Source organism: Leopardus geoffroyi, chromosome X (assembly GCF_018350155.1).
Source record: "Leopardus geoffroyi isolate Oge1 chromosome X, O.geoffroyi_Oge1_pat1.0, whole genome shotgun sequence".
Classification (NCBI taxonomy): Eukaryota; Metazoa; Chordata; class Mammalia; order Carnivora; family Felidae; genus Leopardus; species Leopardus geoffroyi.
Genome location: NC_059343.1, coordinates 88813965 through 88836146, shown reverse-complemented (window position 1 = coordinate 88836146; position 22182 = coordinate 88813965). Strand labels below are relative to the sequence as shown.

At 50.0% G+C, this 22182-nt stretch overlaps 1 protein-coding gene and 1 long non-coding RNA gene across 7 annotated transcripts in view; one reads left to right on the top strand and one right to left on the bottom strand.

The window, feature by feature from the left end:
- TSC22D3 (TSC22 domain family member 3) overlaps positions 1–14508 on the top strand; it is a 62397-nt gene extending 47889 nt beyond the window's left edge. For 2 of the 6 annotated variants that reach the window (XM_045470552.1, XM_045470553.1), the window contains exons 3-4: positions 11798–11849; positions 12970–14508. In XM_045470552.1, the coding sequence (XP_045326508.1) occupies positions 11798–11849; positions 12970–13200 (283 nt within the window). In that variant the 3' untranslated portion in view covers positions 13201–14508. The other 4 variants (XM_045470555.1, XM_045470554.1, XM_045470556.1 and 1 more) reach the window with 4 other exon arrangements.
- Positions 13808–21027, bottom strand: LOC123594005. Its single transcript, XR_006710642.1, has 2 exons — positions 20986–21027; positions 13808–13921 (listed from the first exon to the last, which is right to left on the bottom strand). It is a non-coding gene; the product is annotated as an uncharacterized LOC123594005 (long non-coding RNA).
- Between the last annotated feature and the right edge of the window lie 1155 nt (positions 21028–22182).

The following is a 22182-nucleotide window of genomic DNA, read 5'->3' as shown; positions in this document are numbered from 1 at the left end:
CCGGTGATGTGACAGATGCCTCCAGATTACCTCCCCACTGTGCTCAGGCCCCAGTGCCCCAAGATGCCCAAGGAATAACTGTGAAACTCCTTTCTTCTCCTCTGCTGAGCTAGTAACTGTCTATACTTGGCCATTCCTCAGTTTCCATATTTACTTTAGCTCTCCTGAAAGTCTGTCAACAAACTCCACGGTATTATTAGTTTTAGCAAATAACAGGATGTCAGACCAGGATTCGTTACTTTGCTGTTAGAGTTCTATCCTAGGACATAGGAGCCAGTGTTCATCTTATTTTTTAAGGTGTATGAGCTTTGGCAGGGAGCCTTCTTCAGGTAGGCAGGCTCACCGTACTCTACTCAGTCTATAGGCCTTTAAGCCTGCTCTGCCCACAAAGACCTGGGGCCCTTCTGTCTTTGCTTGGTGGTACAAAGTTGTCTGGAGGTAGATTTTTTAAAAAATCAATAAATACTTTGAATTTCCCATTTTTGTGCTTTCCCCTTACGGTTCTGCTGTGGCCTTTAAAACAAGTCTGTGCTTGGTAAGGTGGCTTTGGAACTTAACATACATGTCGAAAAGGGCGGGGGCGAGGATGGTATTTTAAGCTGGCACCAAGAATTTCCAGGCTTTGGATCCAAAATATCTTTCTCTTCCAACCCCACCCTCGGCACTGCCTGTCTCAAGGAGCAAGAGAAGAGGTTAAAAGGGTCACTCTGTTGCTGACAGGCAACCAGGAAGTTCAAGCCTTGGGGGAAGCATAGCTTTTGTTTATTTAAGCCCCAAACCTAGCAGGCAGTATAAATTAAACATAAAAATAAAATAAAATACCAAAACACAGGCCGGGTGCGTACCACAGAGAGAGAGCATCTAATTCCCCTTCTGCCCTCCCTTGGAGATGAGCATGGTTGCGGAGATCCTAGTAACTCTTTGTAGTCAGCCCCAGCAGGCTCCTGAGGAGGGAATGAGTCACACCCCTCTAGCCTACCTCTGAACAGACCCACATTTGACCAGGTGGTGACAGGCACAGGGCTGGCGAAGAGCTGGCTTTTGTAGAAGGGAGGCAGGGCTGGTTAATTGACCAAACTGTGCTGTTGGAGAAAACTCAGCCCTTCCCTGTTCTCTCCCTCTCCCCGGGTTCTTCTCCCTTCCCACCCTGTGATGCCCACCCTCTGCGTCCCCAGCCTCTCAGGCAGAGTTCCCACCGACAGCTGTGAAGTGTCTTAGAAGCAATCTGTTCCTCATAACAGACAGGTGAAATTTGTCAGAGACTGGTTTATAAATTAGAGCAGGTTTGGGTTATCCTTCTTTTAGCAGTGCTCATTCATGTTCTGATCAAATTTTCAGGAGTTGACAAGGCAAGGGAAAGCAAGTGAAGGGCAAACAGACCTTAGGCCCAGAATATTCTGAACCCCATCATGGTGTATCACACAAAGTAACTCTTGGTGACCCTGACCCTCTGGGGACTCTTTGAGTAGACCCTGTCTTGGCTGTCACCTTTAGGCCAGTGGTTCCCAAAGGCAGTTCCATGGACTGGGACCAGAAAAGCTGCATCCAAACCATCTGAAAATACCCTTCCCAAGCCACACACTATTCCACTGGATTTTCTAGGGCTGGATGGAGCCCAGGACATCCATATTCTTCACAAGCTCCCCCCAGGGTGATCCTGATATTAAGAACCTCATAAACGGGGGTGCCTGGTTGGCTCAGTCAGTTGAGCGTCCAACTTCGGCTCAAGTCATGATCTCATGGTTTAATCTCATGATCTCATGAGTTTGAGCCCCACGTCCGGCTTACTGCTGTCAGTGCAGAGCCCACTTTGGATCCTCTGTCTCCCTCTATCAAAAATAAATAAACATAAAAAAATAAGAACCTTGGGGCCCCTGGGTGGCTCAGTCAGTTAAGTGTCCGACTTCGGCTCAGGTCATGATCTCACGGCTTGTGAGTTTGAGCCCAGCATCGGGCTTGCTGCTGTCAGCTAGGAGCCTGGAACCTGCCTCAGATTCTATGTCTCTCTTTTTCTCTGCCCCTCCCCTGCTCGTGCTCTGTCTCTCTGTCTGTCTCTCTGTCTCTCTCTTAAAAATAAATAATCATTAAAAAATTAAAAAAAAAAATAAAAACCTAATAAGGATCCATTTCTTTCCCTCTGCAGCCCACCAAGCAAGGTTTACCTGCTGTGTGTCCAGTTGTCTTCCAGTGCTGATCTGCCCCTGACCACTCTGTTGAAAGTAATATGAAAATTGAGTTCATACTTAAGTATGCATAACCGATCGTGGCAGAATGTGGCACTTTCCCAGGGCTTTTTCATGGAGAAAAAAAAAACCCTTTCTTAATTCCTCAAATTATAAAGAAGTCCAGGAATGATCATTAGAACCCAGGAGTATGACTCAGATGGTGATGTCGTTAGGCAGTACAGCAGCTAGGTCAGGCAGACATCTTGTACTGAGAGGATTTTTTCTCAGTGCCCTTTAAATCACATTTCTCAGGTAACCAGTCACATAGCATCTGTGCTACGACTGGCTGTAGTTAGAACGGTCTTCTTCTAGGAGCCTGTGAGGATCGTTTCTTTGGCGTTCATATGATTGCGTACAAGCAGTGCTTGCTTTTATTTTTCTTTTAATTTAATGTGTGATCGACATCTTTGAAACCTGTGCACCTGGCAGCACGAGGGCTTCCTGTTCCTGGTGTACAGTGGGAGGCTTCAACTGGTTCCCCCTGTACCCATCTGACTGCCTCTCCACGCTTCTCCCAAGAACCCTATCACCTATGACTCTGCACAGCATGCAGCTGGCCCTGGATGTCAGGGAGAGCCAATGCTGCGTCTTTTTTTTAATGTTTATTTATTTATTTTTGAGAGAGAGAGAGTGCAGGGGAGGGCCAGAGAGAGAGTGAGTGAGAGAGAAAGAATCCAAAGCAGGCTCTGCACTGTCAGTGAAGAGCCCGATGTGGGGATTGAACTCAGAAACCATGAAATCATGACCTGAGCCAGAATCAAGAGTCAGACACAACTGACTGAGCCACCCAGGAGCCCCCAAGGCTGTGTCTTTTGATACGCTGGCTTGGTCTAGAGTGTCCTGCCTTGCCATCTTGCCATGTCCTGTTGTCTTACTACTTATTTGTGGTCAGGAGGAAGCTGGCAATAGCCAAGAGAGAGACAGAGACAGAGACAGAAGATATGCATAATGTCCTTCTCCTGCCTATCTCTGTGAATTAGACTTGGTGAAAGGCTGAGAGAAATGTTTGCATGGATGTGTGTGCCTCTGTGCTTCTCTTTCTTCCTGATAAGGTATGTATATTCCTTGTCAGCAATTCTCAAACCGAGCCGGGAGGCCTTCCTTAACCCTCCCAACAAACACTCTTTTGAGCTCCCGGGCACTGTTCCCATGGCCAGGGTGGGGGCTGCCCAGGGAGGAGCTTTGCCTTGTATCTCTCCTTCCTTTCTCTGGTGCGAGTAGCGTGTCCCCTGCCCCCTCCTGCCACTGGCCTCACCGAAGCTAGGCTGCCTCCTTTCCATCCAGGAACCTCCGAGGCTTCTGGGGGTAGCTGGAGAGTGGGGAGGCCCTTTGCAATCTGCAGAGCCCCTCTTCACAAGTCAGAGAATCCCACCACAGAGGATCAAGGAGCTACCTCAAGTGAGCCCTTGGTGAATAGCTCTGCTATGAGGTAAGCACGGGCCTGGGGCATACAACGCAAGAGCCTTGGGAGGCTCATAATGCTTGCCCATCGTGGCCCAGGAGCCCAAGCACCTAAAGAGGCTGGCATTATTACTGGCGTTTTGTTCCCCAGGAAACCTGTACCACTTCAAAGGTCACCCATTCTATAGCAGGGCCCACAATGGAGCCAGGTGCTCCACCTTGGAGGCCCTGGCCTCTTCATTGGCTTCTTGTCGGCCGGCTCCACATCCCCAGCGAGATCCTCCTGGTTCTTGTCTTCCACGCATTACCAGTAGCCCTGAGTCCTTCATACACCACTCAAAGTAACCCTGGCAACCCATTCCAAGAAAAAATGGCTTGGAATTTTAGCTCTTGGGGCTGCTCCACAGAGCAGAAGGGACAGGGAGAGGCCCTGCCAGGGTCTCCCTGGCTTGGGTCGGCTGGTGGAGGGCTGGTGCAAACGTGAAGGGTGGCCATGTTCTTGCCCCTTTCTCTCCCAGCTCCTGAGCAGGTTGCAGTGGGCTAGGACTTCCAGAGGGTGGGCTGTGACTGGGGGAGGGGAGGCCTTCCGCCTGCCTGAAGATGGTGCAGGCTTGGGAGGGTGAGCCTCCCAAGGTTAACCTTAACCAAGGTTAAGACCAAGAGGAGCTGGCCAAAGAAGGAAGACCGAGAAGTGGGCAGGTAGAGGTGATCCCCACACTAAACATGGACACCCTTCTCGGAAGGAAGGCAGTGGTAACTCAGAGAGCAAATATCTATGCTTTGTTTACAAACAAGGTTTCCAAACTCCTTAGTTTACAAATGTTGAGGGTTAAGGAAGAGAATCTGAGTTAGAGGCACGGCACTTAGGCTACAAGGTCAGAGCAGCTACGTAGGTCCAAAAGTCCAAGCTCTGCGGCAGCTGTGTTATCCCCGTCTAGATGGGCATGGCCCAACGGTCAGGGTGAGGAGAAAAAAAAGCACAGTCAATTCTGAGGAATGAAGTGATGCCTGGGGATGGCAGTGGTTGTGGCCCTCCTGAACCCCAAGCTACCCTTCCAGACACCCTCAAGTCCTGGGCTTTTTCCTGAAGCAGACATTTCACTAAGATATAACCAAGTAGGGAGACTCCCGAATTTGCTGCAGGCCCAGGATATTCTGGAAGGAAGCACAATTTTTGACTGGTCAAAAATTTGTTTGTTTGGTTGTTTAAATCCCCCCCCCCAAAAAAAGGGCCTTAGGCTTTAAATAGGCATTCAGTCAATTTTGAATTGAATTGAGTTGAACTGACTTGAATTGAATGATAATGGCAACACGGAGAGGGAAAAGGAGGAGAAGGAGGAGATTCTATTGACTAAGGTTAATTTTGCAGTCTCTTTTTCAGGAACATCTATTTCACTAGGAGATGGGTAATGGGGCGGGTGGAAAATGAGAAGAGGGCTCAGAAAAATGATGGAGGTCAATTTTCCCAGCTGCGAGGCATAAGGGGAAAGGAGACAGGCATAAATACTGACACAAGGTTCATAAGATTTAAGATCCACTGAGCTAAACAGTGTTCCTGGCTAATGTTGGCCAATACTTCCAGTCTTTCCAAAACACCGGGAGGAACTGCCTCCCGTCAGAGTTAGCCGCCAAAGTTGGGGTGACCAAGATGATTCGACAAGAGCGCTTTTTGAACTCCTCTGAATGAGGGTGAGCAGGGAGGCCCGCCCTGTCAGAATGGGGTTTGGTTCTGCCTCTCATCCCTAGTGTCACTCAGAGATTGTTTGTGAAGCTCACATGGGACCCTGTCCCGGAGGGAGCTGAAAGGCACGATTCATTTGCTCCTGTCGTCATTTGGTGTCAGGGCTTGGCCCAAATCAGTGGTTAGAACTGCTTCTCCAAGAGAGTATCCATCTCCACCAGGACTCTCCTTGGGGTCCCTCCTACCATCGCATTCTGCATCTGTGTTCGCATCCTCCCCCACCATTTTCCTGCCCCCCCCACCCCACCCCACCCCGAGAGTCAGGGTTCTGGGCCTTGGCCATGCAGGGCAGTTCACATGACCCACAGAGGACAAGGCGCTCTCTCTGTCCCCGTCTTTCCTTCTTGCTTCCCTCCTTCTGGACTTTGGGGATTTTCCATGAAGCCAAAGTAACGATGTAAGTTGCAGTGGCCTTCCTGTCTATGGTCTTCCACACTGGAGGGGGAAGCAGAGGGGAAGAGAGAAGATAAGACAGAAGCAAGGACAAATTAAACGATGGCATTTCAGCCTCCTTATTCCCCCAGCCTCTTCAGAAAAAGGGACAAGTAAGTAATTAGTAGTAGCCAGAGCTTCAGCCGGAAGGGGGCCGGGGTGGAGGAATAAGAGGGGAGGGCTGTTTTGCAGCCGCCCCATTAACTGTGCTAATGCTCCAGTGCTCAATATCCTTTTTGATTTCCTTTTCCAGCTCCTAACCCTGTGTTTGCTTTGTGGCTTGTCCTGCACCTCTCACGTCGTGTCTTTTTCCGCTTCTCCTGACACAGGACCCTGTGTTTTGCTGGCACCATTGCCGAATCTTTGGGTGGAACATTCCCTGTAGAAAATAAGGAAGACTTGCCTATAAATAGTTTCCTTTGGGCTACATGGTACACAATGCTTCAAGTGTGACAAAAAGGGAAGTGAGATGTTCCCCCTCATCGCCACACCCACCCCAAGTCAGCTCCCCACCCCTCACCAGCGTGCTGAAATCTGGCCCACGCCTTCTGTGGCCCAGACTACCCAGTCTCTGTCCCACCGTCCCGTGGGAACCCCAAGTAGGAAGCGCTCTTGTCCTAGAGAGTCTGGCTTTTGAAGTGGAACATATCGGTGGGAATGCTGAGACACTTCTTCCAGCTCAACAAGTCAGCTTCCAGGCCCTCCTAAAATGGAGGGAGTTGGCTCTGTCCTCCTGTATGCCACCCTGCATCTACAAGTCACCCCTGAGAGAGGGAGGGGGCAGCTGTGTCTGTTTAATTGCCGAATCCCGTGGCCACTGGGGCTAGACCTGTGAGTCAGCAAAGGACCTGGCTCATCAGCCAGCTGCTGTTGCTGTGCTGGCTCTGGGTCCAGCCCAGCCTGTCGAGTGTAGGACAGAAGAAAGGGAATTTGGATATATGCACACAGGTCGCTGGGCTGGTGAATCCCTAGCCCACGGTTTCCTACCTAGGGCCCACCTCCGTAGGACATAGGGACACAGAGAGCCCCTCGGATCAGCACTTTCTCAGAAAAGTTAGATCAGATCATAGATACTTCATACAGCACAAGCCTCCACTCACTGTGAGGTTTCTTGCAGATATTCTGGGCAGAGGAATTTTCTAGTGTGCCAGGGGTTAAGCAGAAAACCTTCTGGAGTCTCCTGCTTCTTCTCTTCTCCCCCTCTTACCTGCCCTTGTTTGAAAAAATCTCTCTACAGGGACCTTTATGTCCATTGTCTTGCCTTAGCGAACTCTGGGATCCTGGGATCCAGCCATTGTTTCATTGTTTGCTAATGGTGGATTCTAAGGCCTCAAGGTGATCACTTCTCACTTGCCTGGCAGCAGGCAAAACTAGAGGTATAGAGGGGATGAGAGATTGGCTGAGCGTGGGCTGAGTGGGCTGAACGTGGGACATCCTTTCGAAGTTGTTTTGTAAAACTAAATCCCTGGTAGGAGCTTGTTTTCTTGTGCCTGGCTTCATTCTCCTAAAAGCTGAGCATAGCAGGAATATGAAACAACAACAAAAAGTTAATTAAGGATGCTAGTTAGTGGGGCCCTAGGAAGTGGAGGTTTGCCTGTACTGTGATTATTCTCAGACTACTTACTTTATTTGGGGTATCGTATACCCTGACTACATATTTGTCATTGCAGGAGCCACCGGGCTGGATTAATATTTCCTATTTCCTTAGACAGAGTGAGCTTTCTTTGAGGACTGTGTGGCTGCCTTTTGAAATGATGTGGGTGAGCCCAGCCCACTATAAATTTCACACGGACACTTTGGATATTCTTCTGGTCCCCGATGCTGCTGTCCCCTGCCATGAGTGTCAGAAAAGCCAGCTGTGCTGACGGAGCTCAAAGTCGGCCTCTGGACCATTCTCTAACAGTACTGCTGCTGGCATCCTAGGGGCACATGTCCTGCCCCTCATCCTTTCTTCTTCCTTACTGCTTTTTGGGCACCTCCAACCCAGCCCCCCAACTGCATTGATTCACTTATTCAACACACCTACCCCCTACCCCACTCCTAAATGCAGTAGGAACAAACTTGGTCTCTGGGTCAGGAAGACCTGGATTGGAGTCCCAGCTCTGTAATTTACTAGCTGTGCTACCTTGGGCAAGGTAGCCTCTTAGACCGTTGGTTTCTTCATCTGTGAAATGATGGTGACAGTGCCTACACCACAGGTTTTGTGGAGCAGCTGGCACAAATGTCTGGCCCATAGCTGGTGCTCACTTAATGGTAGACATTATGGTTGGTAGGTCTCAAACTCAGGTTTTTGTTTTTTTTTTTTAAACGTTTATTTATTTTTGGGACAGAGAGAGACAGAGCATGAATGGGGGAGACACAGAATCGGAAGCAGGCTCCAGGCTCCGAGCCAACAGCCCAGAGCCTGACGCGGGGCTCGAACTCATGAACCACAAGATCGTGACCTGAGCTGAAGTCGGACGCCCAACCGACTGAGCCACCCAGGCGCCCCAGGTTTTTTTTTTTTTTTTAAGACAGTCTTCTTTTCTTTTGAATGTTTATTCTTTTTTAGAGACAGAGGGCATGAGCGGGGGAGGGGCAGTGAGAGGGGAGACAGAGGATCAGAAGCCTGCTCCTCGCTGACAGCAGTGAGCCTGATGTGGGGCCCCGAACTCACGAACCACGAGATCATGACCTGAGCCGAAGTCAGACATTCAACAGACTGAGCCACCCAGGCGCCCCAAACTCAGCTTATTTTTAATCAAAGCATAATTAACGTACAATTCAAACACAACTTTGCTAGCAAACTTCTCTTCCTTTCCCTTCCCAAACCACCTTGGTTTCTCTGCCTCTGACTCCATATAAGGGAGTCCCCATGGAAGGAGCTATTTTTTCTTCTGTCCTATGCCTTGTCTCCCTGGTGGTGTTTTTTCTCTGCCAACCCAGCTTATTTATCTCTCCCTCTTTCTTTTCATCATTTCACTTGGAATTGTGGGGGTGGGTAGCAATAGTTAGTTTAGGAAAGATTTACAAGCCAATGAAACCTCCTCGACTCTTTCCTGGGGCCAAGAAAGCTCCCTGTGGCACAGAGGGCAGATTACTCTATCAGGGAATTCCAGTATCAATTAAGCTTCTGATTTAAGAAAAGTATTTATTTTTCCTCAGCTAGTGTTCTCGATGACCTACAAATATAGTCTGGCTTTGTTCTGCCAACTACACACAGTTGAGTGCAAAATTGGGAGAATTTATGACCTAAAGGTAACATAATATCCAGAGACTGGGATTATCTCCCACCTAAACTAGGGTGAAGACATACACTATCCTGGGCCTGCACACAGTAGGTTCTCTCAGATAGTTCTATTGTCAGCCCTTTGCAAGTAGAACGGCCCCTTGTGCGTGTGTTACCACCTGTGGGATCCAGTGGGAGCCCCATTTCATAGTGGCAAAAATGTTGGCTGTTCGGTTGCACAATGGCACTGGCAGCCTGGAGAAAATCAAGGCCTTAAGACTGGGCTTAACTGGGGCCTTGGCCAGGGTGTCGGTGCCAGGCACCTGGTTAGGAGAAATAGCCTCAGGCAAATAGTAATTACTTTCTTCGCTGATAAGAGGCCCCAGTACTTTTCCAGGAGCATGATTGCATTAGGGTATTTCTTTGGACCACTGCCTGAATCACAAACTGATTCATGGGTACTGGCCCCAACTTCATCCCAGCTATTGTGTGTGTGGTGGAACCCGATGTTCTCCTCACGGCCCTGAGTCCATGTCAATAATCCTTGCGTTGGGTCATCACCTGTCCCTTGTTCTGTCTAGATTGCTCCTTCTGGTTGCAATTCCGCCTCTGTCCACCAGGTGGCCTCGCTTAGGAAACATCAGGAGAAAAGGACCTCTAGCCGCTGCAGACTTTTATTTGGTTTAAGCTGGAGACTGAAAAGAATGAAAACAAATTTTCATGGAAACATATGTAACTCTTGGTAGGCAACAACCACCTCATTTTCCTCGGAACTTGGAATCTGTTCCTGAAGTGAAGTAGCCTTTCTTACCTGTGGCTGGGCGAATCACAGGGCAGGTGTTTTCCTGGGATAATTTATATATAGCCTTGGTTTGTAGTTTGCTGTTTATAGGAAAGTAAGGAAATATTGTTTTTAAAAATAGGGACATGAAATCCTGGATAATGTGGAAGGTATTTTCTCTGCAGAGTAGGGTATGGAGATCAAAGGAAAAGGGCCCTGTCTTGTGGTCACTCCAGCACTCATTCCCCTACCATCTCCTCCCCCACCTCCTCTGTCACCCACATGGCCCCAGCCTCCCCATGGTACATGTTCCCCCGGCTCACTGGAGTTCTTGGACACTCTCCTCTCCTTACATGCACACTGAGGTGCAGATTAGTTCAGCTGCATTCTGAGCATGTCACAGATCTGTGCATGTGTCAGTACACAGAAGGCTACATCCAAAGGAGGAGGAGGTGAGTGTATAGGGGCTGGGACTGGGTGCAGGCCAGCGGGCTGGGTGAGGGGACTTGCAGATGACAAAGTGTGTGTGCAGAAGAGCGGCTGGGAAGTCAGGAGGCAGGAAGAAGGTGAGGCTCCTGATGGTGAGGGTGGGTACCCAGGGAGCGTGGTGTGTGATGGCATTGCAAAGCCATGGGGGTGTGCCGGCTGACACCTGAAGAAGAGCTTTGAAAACCAGCGCCACCCTTTACTGAATGCTTTCTGCTCTTGTTAGGGCATTTGGACTTCTTTCTTCAAGAATCAGCTCCAGTTTGATTTTTACCAATCTCCAGAGCCCTCTCTGCAGATGCCAGTTGGCACAAGAAAGTGCTGAACTGTTTACAGTCCTAGCTTAAGGTTCAGGGAGGGGATGTGGTTTAACTGGACCACAAAGCCCGGTACAGGACTCATTTGCATGGCCCCTGACGCCATGTGACGCAGCCAGCTCCTCCTATATAAAGAAGCAGGAGCCGAAATATCTCCGAGTCTGGGTTGGACTGGCGGCTGTGGAGTTTGTGACACACTAGGTGACACCCCTCGAGTCACTTCCCTTCAACTCTGAAGCGCCTGCCTGGCTTTGCGTCCCATCGGCAGCCTTCGCCCCCCTCCTAGCCCCTGGGCCCGACTCGCAGAGCCCAGCCCTGTGCAGCGCTCCAGCAGCCGCCAGCCGCCCAGCCCGCCCAAGCAGCCCGAGCTATGAACGCCGAAATGTATCAGACCCCCATGGAGGTGGCGGTCTATCAGCTGCACAATTTCAACATCTCCTTCTTCTCTTCCTTGCTTGGAGGGGATGTGGTTTCCGTTAAGCTGGATAACAGGTAACCACTGGCCGCAGCTCCCGAGCCGAGGCGCCGGCGGGGGCTGGGCTGCGAGCGGGATCACCGAGCTAGCCGTGCGCCGCCGGTCCCCCGTTCCCCGCGGTGCAGCATCCTGGGAAGGGGCGGGGGTAGGGGACGCAGGGAGGGGGGTCACCGCCGCGCTGGGATCCGCCGTCGGAGCGTCCCTGCGGCCGATGCGCCGTGAGAACGAACTGCTGCAGCCCGAGGCGGAGGCAGCCGGAGGCAGAGGGGCGGCGGGGCCGGGCAGGGCAGGGCTGGGCAGAGGGCTGGCCACGCGCCGTGCGTCGCTGGGGAGAAGGCCGGAAGCTTCCGAGCCGAGAAGGAATTCCTAGCTAGCTTCGGAGCGCGGTAGGTTCACCCGGGACCTTCTGGGCCGGCGCCGGAATGGGCTGGCGGCGGGGTTATTCCCCAGGCCGCGCGCCCCCATTGTTTGCCTGTCGCCCTGGCCGGCGGAGCAGACCACGCTCGCCGGTGCGCCCCGGGACCCGCGCGCTGCTCCACGCGGCGGGGAGCCGGCCCGGGTGGGGAGGTGCAGCTTCCTGCAGGGCCTGGGAACAAAGTGCCCGGGACTCCGGGCCAGGGAGGTGGGAGAGAGGAAGAGCTGGGGCAGATGGAGGACTTTGGCTGCAGCTGCCAGGTACTCAGAGTGGAACCAAGTGGGTAACGCGGTCGCTTTGCTTTTTGTTTTGGCAGTGCCTCTGGAGCCAGCGTGGTGGCCATAGACAACAAGATTGAGCAGGCCATGGTGAGTGGCATCACTGCGTCATTCCTGTCCCCAGACCTAGCTGCCGCTTATGTAACTCGGGCAGGACTGAGGGGGTGGGTGCAAAAGCCATTAGGCAAGAGCCTGAGGAAGCCAACGGCCTGCTTCCTCTGCCCTTGGAGCCCCTAAGTAGCATCCCAACATAGCGGCACCTTTTAGGGCATTTGCAGTCGCCTTTGCTGGACCCCCCTCCTTTTCTCCTCCCGCTCTTTGCAGCAGCCTGTAGCTCCCTCCCGGGGAGGTTGCAGGGCAGGGAGCTCAGACTCTTGAATTTGTCTGCATCCCCGCATTTGGCAGGGGCAAGAGCTCATTGGATGCAACTGCACTGCAGTGCCTCCGCAGAGCCTGGGCTAGGGTCAGGAGTTGGGAGGAACCAAGAAGCAGAGCACCCCTCCCCATCTCCCTCTCCTTACTAAGTAGAGGTCATACTCCAGGTAGCAGTCAAAATGACTGCAGGGGGTTGGGGCCTCCAGCAGTCAGCAACCACTTCACTGTGCCCCCAGTGCCCAGTGACACAGTTCCCTACCCCCAGTGCAATCATCAGGTTTAGAGAGGATGCAGCAATCCTGGCACCTTCCCCCAGGGCCACCAGTGTCCTGTCTAGTTGCACCACAGATGCAACCGGTGTGCTGGGTCATTTGAAGAGGAGGAGTCTCCAAAAGAGCCAATCTTGTTCTGGGGAAGATGTGTACAGCAGACAAACTTTATGGGGTGCCTAGCAGGTCCTCCCTGAGAGGTGGTCAGCCAGCAACAGGACCTTATGTAGAAACGGGTATAGAGTCGACCACCAGCAACCAACAGAAGTGGCTCCTAAGTGGCCAGCTCTGAAAGTCAGTAGAAACTTGCAGAAGGCATCCTGTGTAGTTCAAAGCGGGGCTCCAGCTCAGGCATTGTCCAGTCGGGCAACTCTCTTGAGTGGGTCTAAGTGCTTTGGAGAAAGGGAGGAATAGGGCTGCAAGGCCAGGATGCTGATAGGGGAGGTTGGGGGGAGGGCCAGTGGCACAAGGGACAGCACGGGGGTGCCCAGACAGCAGGGTGAAGGTGCTGCAGAGGGGCCGTGATGGCTCCTGGATGGCTTTGTTGTGATTCCCCTCTCTGGCAGGATCTGGTGAAGAATCATCTGATGTATGCAGTCAGAGAGGAGGTGGAGATCCTGAAGGAGCAGATCCGGGAGCTGGTGGAGAAGAACTCCCAGCTGGAGCGTGAGAACACCCTCCTGAAGACCCTGGCAAGCCCAGAGCAGCTGGAGAAGTTCCAGTCCCGCCTGAGCCCCGAAGAGCCAGTTCCAGAAACCCCACATGCACCTGAGGCCCCCGGTGGTTCTGCGGTGTAAGTGGCTCTGTCCTCAGGGTGGGCAGAGCCACTAAACTTGTTCTACCTAGTTCTTTCCAGTTTGTTTTTGGTTCCCCAAGCGTCATCTCACGTGGAGAACTTTACACCTAGCATAGCTGGTGCCAAGAGATGTCCTAAGGACATGGCCACTTGGGTCCACTCCAGTGACAGACCCCTGACAAAGAGCAGGTCTCTGGAGGCTGAGTTGCGTGGGGCCACATCACCCCCAGCCAGTGAGCCTCTAATGCCACCGTGTCCTGGGGGCTCCCAGGGTCTGGGCAACTTGGCCGCAACTGGCAAAGGAGAAAGGTAGTGTGAGATGTGATGCCAGTTTACTCCAGAAAGCATAAGGGGTCTGTTTTTCATTTCCATGGCCATCTTCAGCAGCTTCACCTGACAACGACTGTTCCTATGAAGAAGCCACTCGTGTTTTGAGCAGAGGCAACCTCTCTCTTCTCCCCTGTCTCACCAAGGCAGGGCCACAGATAGGAGAGATTGAGCCAAGTCAGTCTTCTGTTGGTTCATATGGTCTAATGCATGGCTTTGCGCACAGCCCAGTGTGGGATTACAGCTTTGGGATGACCGCTTACAAAGTTCTGTTTGGTTAGTATTGGCATAGTTTTTCTATATAGCCATACATGCGTATATATACCCATAGGGCTAGATCTATATCTTAGTGTAGCAATGTATACACACACACACGCGCGCACACATACACACACCTATGTGTTGAAGGGCCTAACCAGCTTTGGGAGTATCAACTGGTCCCTTATCTCTTAAGGCTAATTCTTTGACTGTGTTCATTTACCAAGTTGATCCAGTGTGTCCTTTAGGTTAAGACTAAAGAGAAAAGGCAGGGAGGAGGGCCAAGCCTCTGAATGTGGCCACAGATGCCTTGTTGCTGCAGCCCTTGCCCCATGTGTGCCCCGGCCCGAAGATGTGTGAGGTCCTCATTCAGATGCCAAACCCACCATTCACTGGTGCTGACTACATAGAATGGGGTTCAGAGAAGAGCAGCTGTGACTTCACATTGTCATTGAGAAACTTTTGTTTTGGTGTTTGTGGAAAACTTGCAAGTGAACTGCATGATTGGCTTGCTGGTGTCCCCTTGTGGACAAGGGATGGACGAGGGGATGGCTTTGACCTGACGGTGCCTGGGTGATGTACTCAGGGAGCTTGTGTCTAGGGGGTTCTGTGGCAGTGAACATTTTCCATTTTCTGATGTATGTCTCCAGGATTTGGATTTTGATTTTTCAAATGTAGCTTGAAATTTCAATAAACTTTGCTCTTCTTTTTTTCTAAAAATAAACCTGGCGTCTGAGTGTAAATGGAGTGGGTATTGGGGGGGGGCCCTGGCGTGGTTGGGGGCCCTGTTTCTCTGATGCACTGAACATTCATGAGCACCCTCTAAGTGGCAGGCCAGTGCCACATCTGTGATCTTGCAGAACTCTCAAAACACCCGCATTGTACGGGTGAGGAGGCTGAGGCTCAGCCATTGCAAGTGACTTGCCGAAAGTCACACAGCTATTATGGCAAATTGGGGGACTCAACCCCACATCTACCACATTGGCCTGCTCCCTGCTTTCATAAGACCGCTCCAGAGCAAGTGGCTAAGTGACCACTAACACACAACCTCAAGTTAAGGGGCTGATTTGGGAGGAAGGATACCCCAAGAAGGCCCAAAAGAAAAGGGCCCAAAAGAAAAGGGAGGGAACCAAATAAACGCGAGTGGGCCTCTTCCTTCTTCTGAAAACATCTTTGGGATCACTTTGCGCATCCTCCTTAATACCAATCCACGTGAGACCCTTGACCTTGGCAAAGGAGTTAAGAGGACCCTCGTGAGAAAAGGGCACAGAATGTATATGGTGCCCAACAGGATCCGCCTCCCCCAAGGAAAGATGCTCAGGATCCCTGCCCTTGCACTTGTCACCGCTGAAAGTTGGCTCAAAACCCACCAGCTGTGCACGCATGGGCAGGTCGAAGGATCCTGACTCTGCTTCCTTCCTCTGGCTCTCTGTGGGGTCCATTCTCATCCATCACTCTTTCCCTGACCCCAGGTCTCTGGCATCCAGAGTCCTGCCATTTCTCTGATTCTGTCCACGAGTTATTCCATGTCTCCTTAGCCACACCCATAGACCCTGAGCTGTGTACTAAGCCCCATCTTATTCCCAGGGAAGTGATTCCATTCACTCTCAACTTCCTCTAACATCTATGCCTATCCCTTTGCCAGTTGAAATTTAACAGAACCCCCTGATTTTCCTGAACCACAAACCTCAAGGACCAAGAGGTCTTGGCCCCCATCCCTTGTGCCAATCACTGTCCAAATATATTCAAAATGCCATGCTTCTTTTATTGTAGCAGTCATACGTGCTGGCCTCTTCTTTTCCAATTGCCAAAACTCTTCTTCAGAACTTAACCTCTGCCTGGCTGGCCTCTCAAATCCCAATTTCCCCACCTGCTCCTAACCTCTCTGCTCCTGATGCCAAGTTCGTTGTGTACACCGGCCGATTTGATCACGGCGCACACACTTCACACAGCTGCAAGAACAAACTTTGGACCAGGCATCCACCCTGACCCAAATACGGCTCTTCCCAGCTCCCACTAGGTCCCAAGCCCCTCCCCCTTTCAAGAGGCCCTCAGGGACTTTTTGACTCTTCGGTTCATCTGTAGACTTCCCACACCCACTCTCCAGCCAAACAAGAACCCACAGATGCAAAAGAGAAACCCAGAAGATGGCTCAGCAAACACATGGCCCTCCCCAGTCATCCAGCCTTTCCCTACAAGAAAAGGGGAAAAAAACTGGCCCACGGTCACAGAGTGGGAAAGAGAGAACAACTTTGTTTCCTAGGCAACCCCAACTAAACAGAGACAAACACTACAACTTCTGAGGCCACATCAGTTGCTAGACTAGATAAGAGGAACTTTGCGGCTGTTTGTTAGTCACATACAGGAGTTCTTTGTTGTTGCTCCACAGAAAACCAAGTAGGGGTGTGGAGGGACAAAAGAACACACTAGTCCCGGAAAGACCTTCACGGGCTTTGGGGTTCTGGGCTCAGCTGGTCCAGCTGGACCCAGAAGAAGGAAAAGAACAAGGGGAACAGCAGCATTAATGCTCCCCTGCCTGAACATGCCTCCTCTCCCAGAACCCTCTTATCTCTTATCTGATCCTCCCCATACGTTGATGAGAATCACCGCTCTGTGCCCCTCCTCATGAATGCAGAACATTCTGTTTCTTGATCTTAGAAAAAGGGGTAGTTATGAGTTACCTCCATTTGACAGGAAAACTGACAGCCAGAGGGCTTGGTGCTACTCCCCACGGCTCCCGTGTACCCCATGGGGCAGTGGTTCCCAGCCTTTGTGAGAACAAGGGGCTCTTTTAAAATATCAGGGGCACCTGGGTGGCTCAGTCAGTTGAGCAACCAACTCTTGATTTTGGCTCAGGTCATGATCTCATGGTTCATGGGTTTGGGCCCTGCTCAGGCTCTACACAGATGGTGTGGAGCCTGCTTGGGATTCTCAACTCTCTCCCTCTCTCTCTGCCCCTCGCCCAGTTGTGCGCTCTCTCTCGCTCTCTCTCTCTCTCTCTCTTGCGTGCGTGCACGCTCATGCTAAAAATAAATAAACTGAAAACAAATTAAAACTAAATAAATAAAATGTCAGAATTATTCTCAGACTCTCCTCAACCCAATAGTAGTTGAACTTTTAGTATTCATTGAGAGAGAGAGAAAAAACACTTAATGACAATGACTGTGGATTCAGTAGTGCTTTTAAAGGAATTCATTGTATTTATCACAAAAACACTGAGGGGGATTTGAAAAGTAGAACTGAAATGTGGGAAGTAGATTATTTACAGACAAGGACTACTGGGGTACAAGGTGCAAAGCTCTCAGGCTGGGAACTACCACTGAGACAGGCTTTCCCAGTTGGGCTCCCAGAAGGAACTCAGGGAGCAAGCAGATCAGGAAGGACCTGAAGTATAGGCAGAAGGATTCTAGAAAGATCATCGGAAAGAAGGCACCCAACCCACCGTCCTTTTAGGGTATTTTGAAGTTGTCCTAACATCATCGTACATATTCTGGAACACTCTTGCTTTCAAATCTCACTCCCTCTCCTCCTAGTTGGTTAGAAATTAATGAACATAATTAGAGCTTGGTAGACAGCCCAGTTCCTCAGGTTGTCTCAGGCAGAGAAGCTCTGCGGATCACCTCCACTAGATTGGGCAGGGTTTGACAGAGAACTCCCTCAGTTAGCTCTTCCAAGCAAAAGTGGTTTCCAGGGAGAAGCTGGCTGGAAGGGTCATCATAAGAATAATTAGTAATAATAGTTAGCACTTACATGGCATTTACTTTGTGCCAGACACTGCTGTAAACCCTTTTACATCCATGACCTCTTTTAATCCTTTCCACAAACCTATGAGAATGGGCTAAGATCCCCATTCTGCAGATGAGAAAATGAAGTTAAGGCATGGAAAGGTGAAACGGCTTGCCACGTGTCACGTAGCTAGTGAAAGGCAGGGCCAGCACTGGTGGGGAGGGGAGACAGACACAATGAGAAACGGGAAAGAGGATCGAGACAGGTTTAAGGTTTTTTTTTTTAAATATAATTTATTATCAAATTGGTTTCCATACAACAGCCAGTGCTCATCCCAACAAGTGCCCTCCTCAATGCCCATCACCCACTTTCCCCCCTCTCCCACCCCCCATCAGCCCTCAGTTTGTTCTCAGTATTTAAGAGTCTGTTATGGTTTGCCTTCCTCCCTCTCTGTAACTATTTTTCCCCCTTCCCCTCCCCCATGTTCTTCTGTTAAGTTTCTCAAGATCCACATATGAGTGAAAACATATGGTATCTGTCTTTCTCTGACTTATTTCACTTAGCATAATACCCTCCAGTTCCATCCACGTTGCTGCAAATGGCATGATTTCATTCTTTCTCATTGCCAAGTAGTATTCCATTGTGTATATAAATCACATCTTCTTTATCCATTTGTCAGTAGATGGACATTTGGGCTCTTTCCATAATTTGGCTATTGTTGAAAGCGCTGCTGTAAACATCGGGGTACAAGTGCCCCTATGCATCAGCACTCCTGTATCCCTTGGGTAAATTCCTAACAGTGCTATTTCTGGGTCATAGGTAGATCTATTTTTAATTTTTTGAGGAACCTCCACACTGTTTTCCAGAGCAGCTGCACCAGTTTGCATTTAAGTTTTTTTTTTTATGTTTATTTATTTTTGAGAGACAGAGAGAGCACAAGTGGGAGAAGGGCAGAGAAAGAGGGAGACACAGAATCCGAAGCAGGCTCCAGGCTCCAACCTATCAACACAGAGCCCGAACTTATGTGGGGCTCGAACCTACGAACCATGAGATTATGACCTGAGCCCAAGTCAGACCCTTAACCGACTGAGCCACCCAGGTGCCCTTTTTTAAGTTTTTTAAAATTTATTTTGAGAGAGAGAGAGAGAGAATGAGCACAAGCAGGGGAGGGGCAGAAAGAGAGAAAGAGAGAGAATCCCAAGTAGGCTCCGCACTGTCAGCCCAGAGCCCGACCCGGGGCTCAAACTCACGAACTCTCAGATCATGACCTGAGCTGAAACTATGAGCCAGACGCTTAATGGACTGAGTCACCCAGGCGCCCCGAATCTCAACAGCTTTTCTAATTCCTCTTGTGTAAGCAGAAGTGTTTCACGGGTGGGTAGAAAGGAGACCACCCCAAACTAGCAGAAGAGGCTCACATTAGATTAAAAATGATCAAGGAGCTTGCAGGGATGGGAGTGAACAGGGAAGGAGGAAAGAGGGGGGATGGGAGGGCAACTTGGCTGGCTCCCAGTCAGATGAATTGAGATAGGATCTAATCAGGCTGAGGGAGCCATGATAGGCTTCTAAGTAGGGAAGTGATGTGATGTCAAAGATATTTGCAGAAGATGGGTGCTGGCAGCTGGGGAGGCTGAAGCAGAGAAAGGCTAGCCAAAGGCAGGCCAGCTGTTGCTGTAATCCAGGTGTGAGGTGATGAGGGCCAGCCGGGGCAGGGACAGGGGTCATGGAAAGGAGACAAAAGGACAAAACCAAAAGACACTGCAAGGGAGTGTTTGTCCAAATGCAGTCTGCAGCCCATCCCCATGAGCTGTGTGGGGAAGTTTGTTTAAAGGCAGATTCCAGACCCCACTCCCAGACTAAAGAAGGGAGTGAGGTTCGGGAATTGGTCACTCCTGTTGATGCTGGAGGATATGAAAGTTTGCAGAACCTCCGCGGAGTGAAAAATTAGCATGACCTTTATTTAACAGAGTGAGCTGGGGAGGAGAGAGTGAAACAGCCATGAGTCAAGAAGGGCTTAAAAGATTTTTGTTTTGGGGCGCCTGGGTGGCTCAGTCGGTTGAGTGTCTGACTCTTGATTTCAGCTCAGGTCACAATCTCACAGTTCGTGGGTTTGAGCCCCACATCAGGCTCTCTGCTGGGCGTGGAGCCTGCTTGGGATTCTCTCTCTCCCTCTCTCTCTCTCTCTCTGCCCCTCCCCTCCTCACTTTCTCTGTCTCTCCCAAAATAAACAAATAAAATTGAAAAACAATTTTTAGAAGAAAGATTTTTGTTTTTTTCTGTTGTTTTTAATTGTGGTGAAATACATATAACATAAAATTTACCATTGCAACCATTTTTACATGCACAGCGCAGCATCATTAAGTACGTTCATATTGTTGTGCAACCATCACTGCTGTCCATCTCCAGAACTTTCTCATCATGCCGGACTGAAACTCTGGGCCCATTGAACAATGAGTCTCCCATTTCTGCCTCCCCCCCCACCAACCTCTGGTGACAGGATAGCTTTGAGTCTGGAGGACTGGGAGACTATGGATGCGCCCAAGGAAACGGGTGTAGGAACAGGCCGCAGATTTTCAGAGGGAAGATGAATTCCAAATTTGCTTTCCAGCTGAGCTCAACATATTTACATGTGGAAATATCCCAAAACCAGCTGTGGAAAGCAGTGTGAAGTCCAAGGCTAGAGCACCAGATGCGGGTGTTGTCTGTGTCTCGGGAGCTGAAGCGATGTGAGCAAACATGTGCCCCAGGGGGCAGGAGGATGGGGGCAGAGGAGGCCAACCAGAGGCCCAGAGCCACACTCTGGAGGCTGCCCACAGAAAGGCCATGTGAGGGAGGAGGAATGGCCAGCTGGGGAGGTGTGACAGAAAGGAAAATCCCCAAGGAACACTGAGGTTTGTGATCTCTCTGCTTTTATCTTTTAGTCTATTCTTTTTGACATTTCCTCTTCAGAGTCCTCACCACAGCCCCGCCATCTATAAAAATAAACTAGGGGCACCTGGGTGGTTCAGTCGGTTGAGCCTCCAGCTCTTGCTTTCAGCTCAGGTCATGATCTCATGGTTCGTGGGTTCGAGCCCCACGTCTGGCTCTGTGCTGATGGTACAGAGCCTGCTTGGAATTCTCTCTCTCTCTCTCTCTCTTTCTCTCTCTCTCTCTCTCTCTCTGCCCTTCATTGTGTGTGCTCTCTCTCTCTCAAAATTAAATAAACTTTTTTAAAAAATATTTTTTAAATTTTTTTTAAACTTTTTTAAAAAATATTTTTTAAAGTTTATTTTTGAGAGAGAGAGAGAGAGCGTGAGCAGAGAGAGACAGAGAGAGAGGGAGACACAGAATTCGAAGCAGGCTCCAGGCTCTGAGCTGTCAGCATAGAGCCCAACATGGGGCCTGAACTCATGAATGTCAAGACCATGACCTAAACTGAAGTTGGATGCTTAACCACCTGAGCCACCCAGGCACCCCATTAAACTTTTAAACACACACACACACACACACACACACACACACACGTATATATGTGTGTATAACTAGTCCCTAAAGGTCTCTTTGGGGAAGACCAAGGTAGCTGAGGTGTTCCAAGGAGAGGAGTCAGGAGTCCTAGGGCATAATCCTAGTCTTTGTTTAACAAACTGTGTGACATTGGGCAAGTTATTGGCATTGTCAGACCTGTTTTCCCACTTGCAAAACAAAATGATTACCCAGGATCATTTCTAAGCCCAGGGCTTAGTAAGTACCCAGACCAAGAAGGGCCCTCTAGCCATGAGATTTTCACATATTGCCTCGTTGCACTAGGCCTCAGTTTCTCTTCCAGCCCCCAGATTCTATTCATACTCATATTGAGTCCTTATCAAGTTGCTGAAGAAATATCCACCTTTATTTTTTTTAATTATTTATTTATTTTGAGATGGAGGGGTGGAGGGAAATAGACAAAGAGAGAGGAAGAGAGAGAATCCCAAGAAGATTCTGCACTGTCAGCACAGAGCCCACCTCAGAGTTCAATCTCACGAACCACGAGATCATGACATGTGCTGAAATCGAGTCAGATACTTAACCAACTGAGCCACCCAGGCACCCCAAGAAATATCCACCTTTAAAAAGCATGGCGTGGCACCGGGCTGCCTCAGTTGGTAAAGCATGTAACTCTTAATCTCAGGGCTGTGAGTTCAAGCCCCACATTGAGCATAGAGCCTACTTTTAAAAAATTATAAAAGTCAACCCATGGTTCAGCACCACAACACCCCCATGTAATTTTGTGAAGCCAGGAATCACCTACAGCCTTATTTCCTAGTCTTTCTTGTTTCATGAACAACACACTTACAAACTCTGAGTCATCAAACTGAACTGGGAGAGAGGTGGGTGGGTTGCATGGAGGACATCTTGGATAGGCAAAGAGAATAGGTTCACCTTGGAAAGATTTGTGTCTGATGCAGATAACTGGAGAGAGCAGGAAGGGAATGAAAAAGAGATAAGTCAGAGGGGGTTGGGCAAAGGAAGACAAGAACTGGAAGAGGAGGAATGTGAAAAAAAAGGGTGGCCCCCGCCCATTGGACGGACCTTCCTCAGCTGGGTTCCTCTGCTATTATGCTCTTGGTCCACTGGTGAGCTTCCTGCTGCCACCACCTAAGAGGAAACAGAACAAATTCTCTACCAAAGACTGGCTCTGTGGCTCCTGAACTGT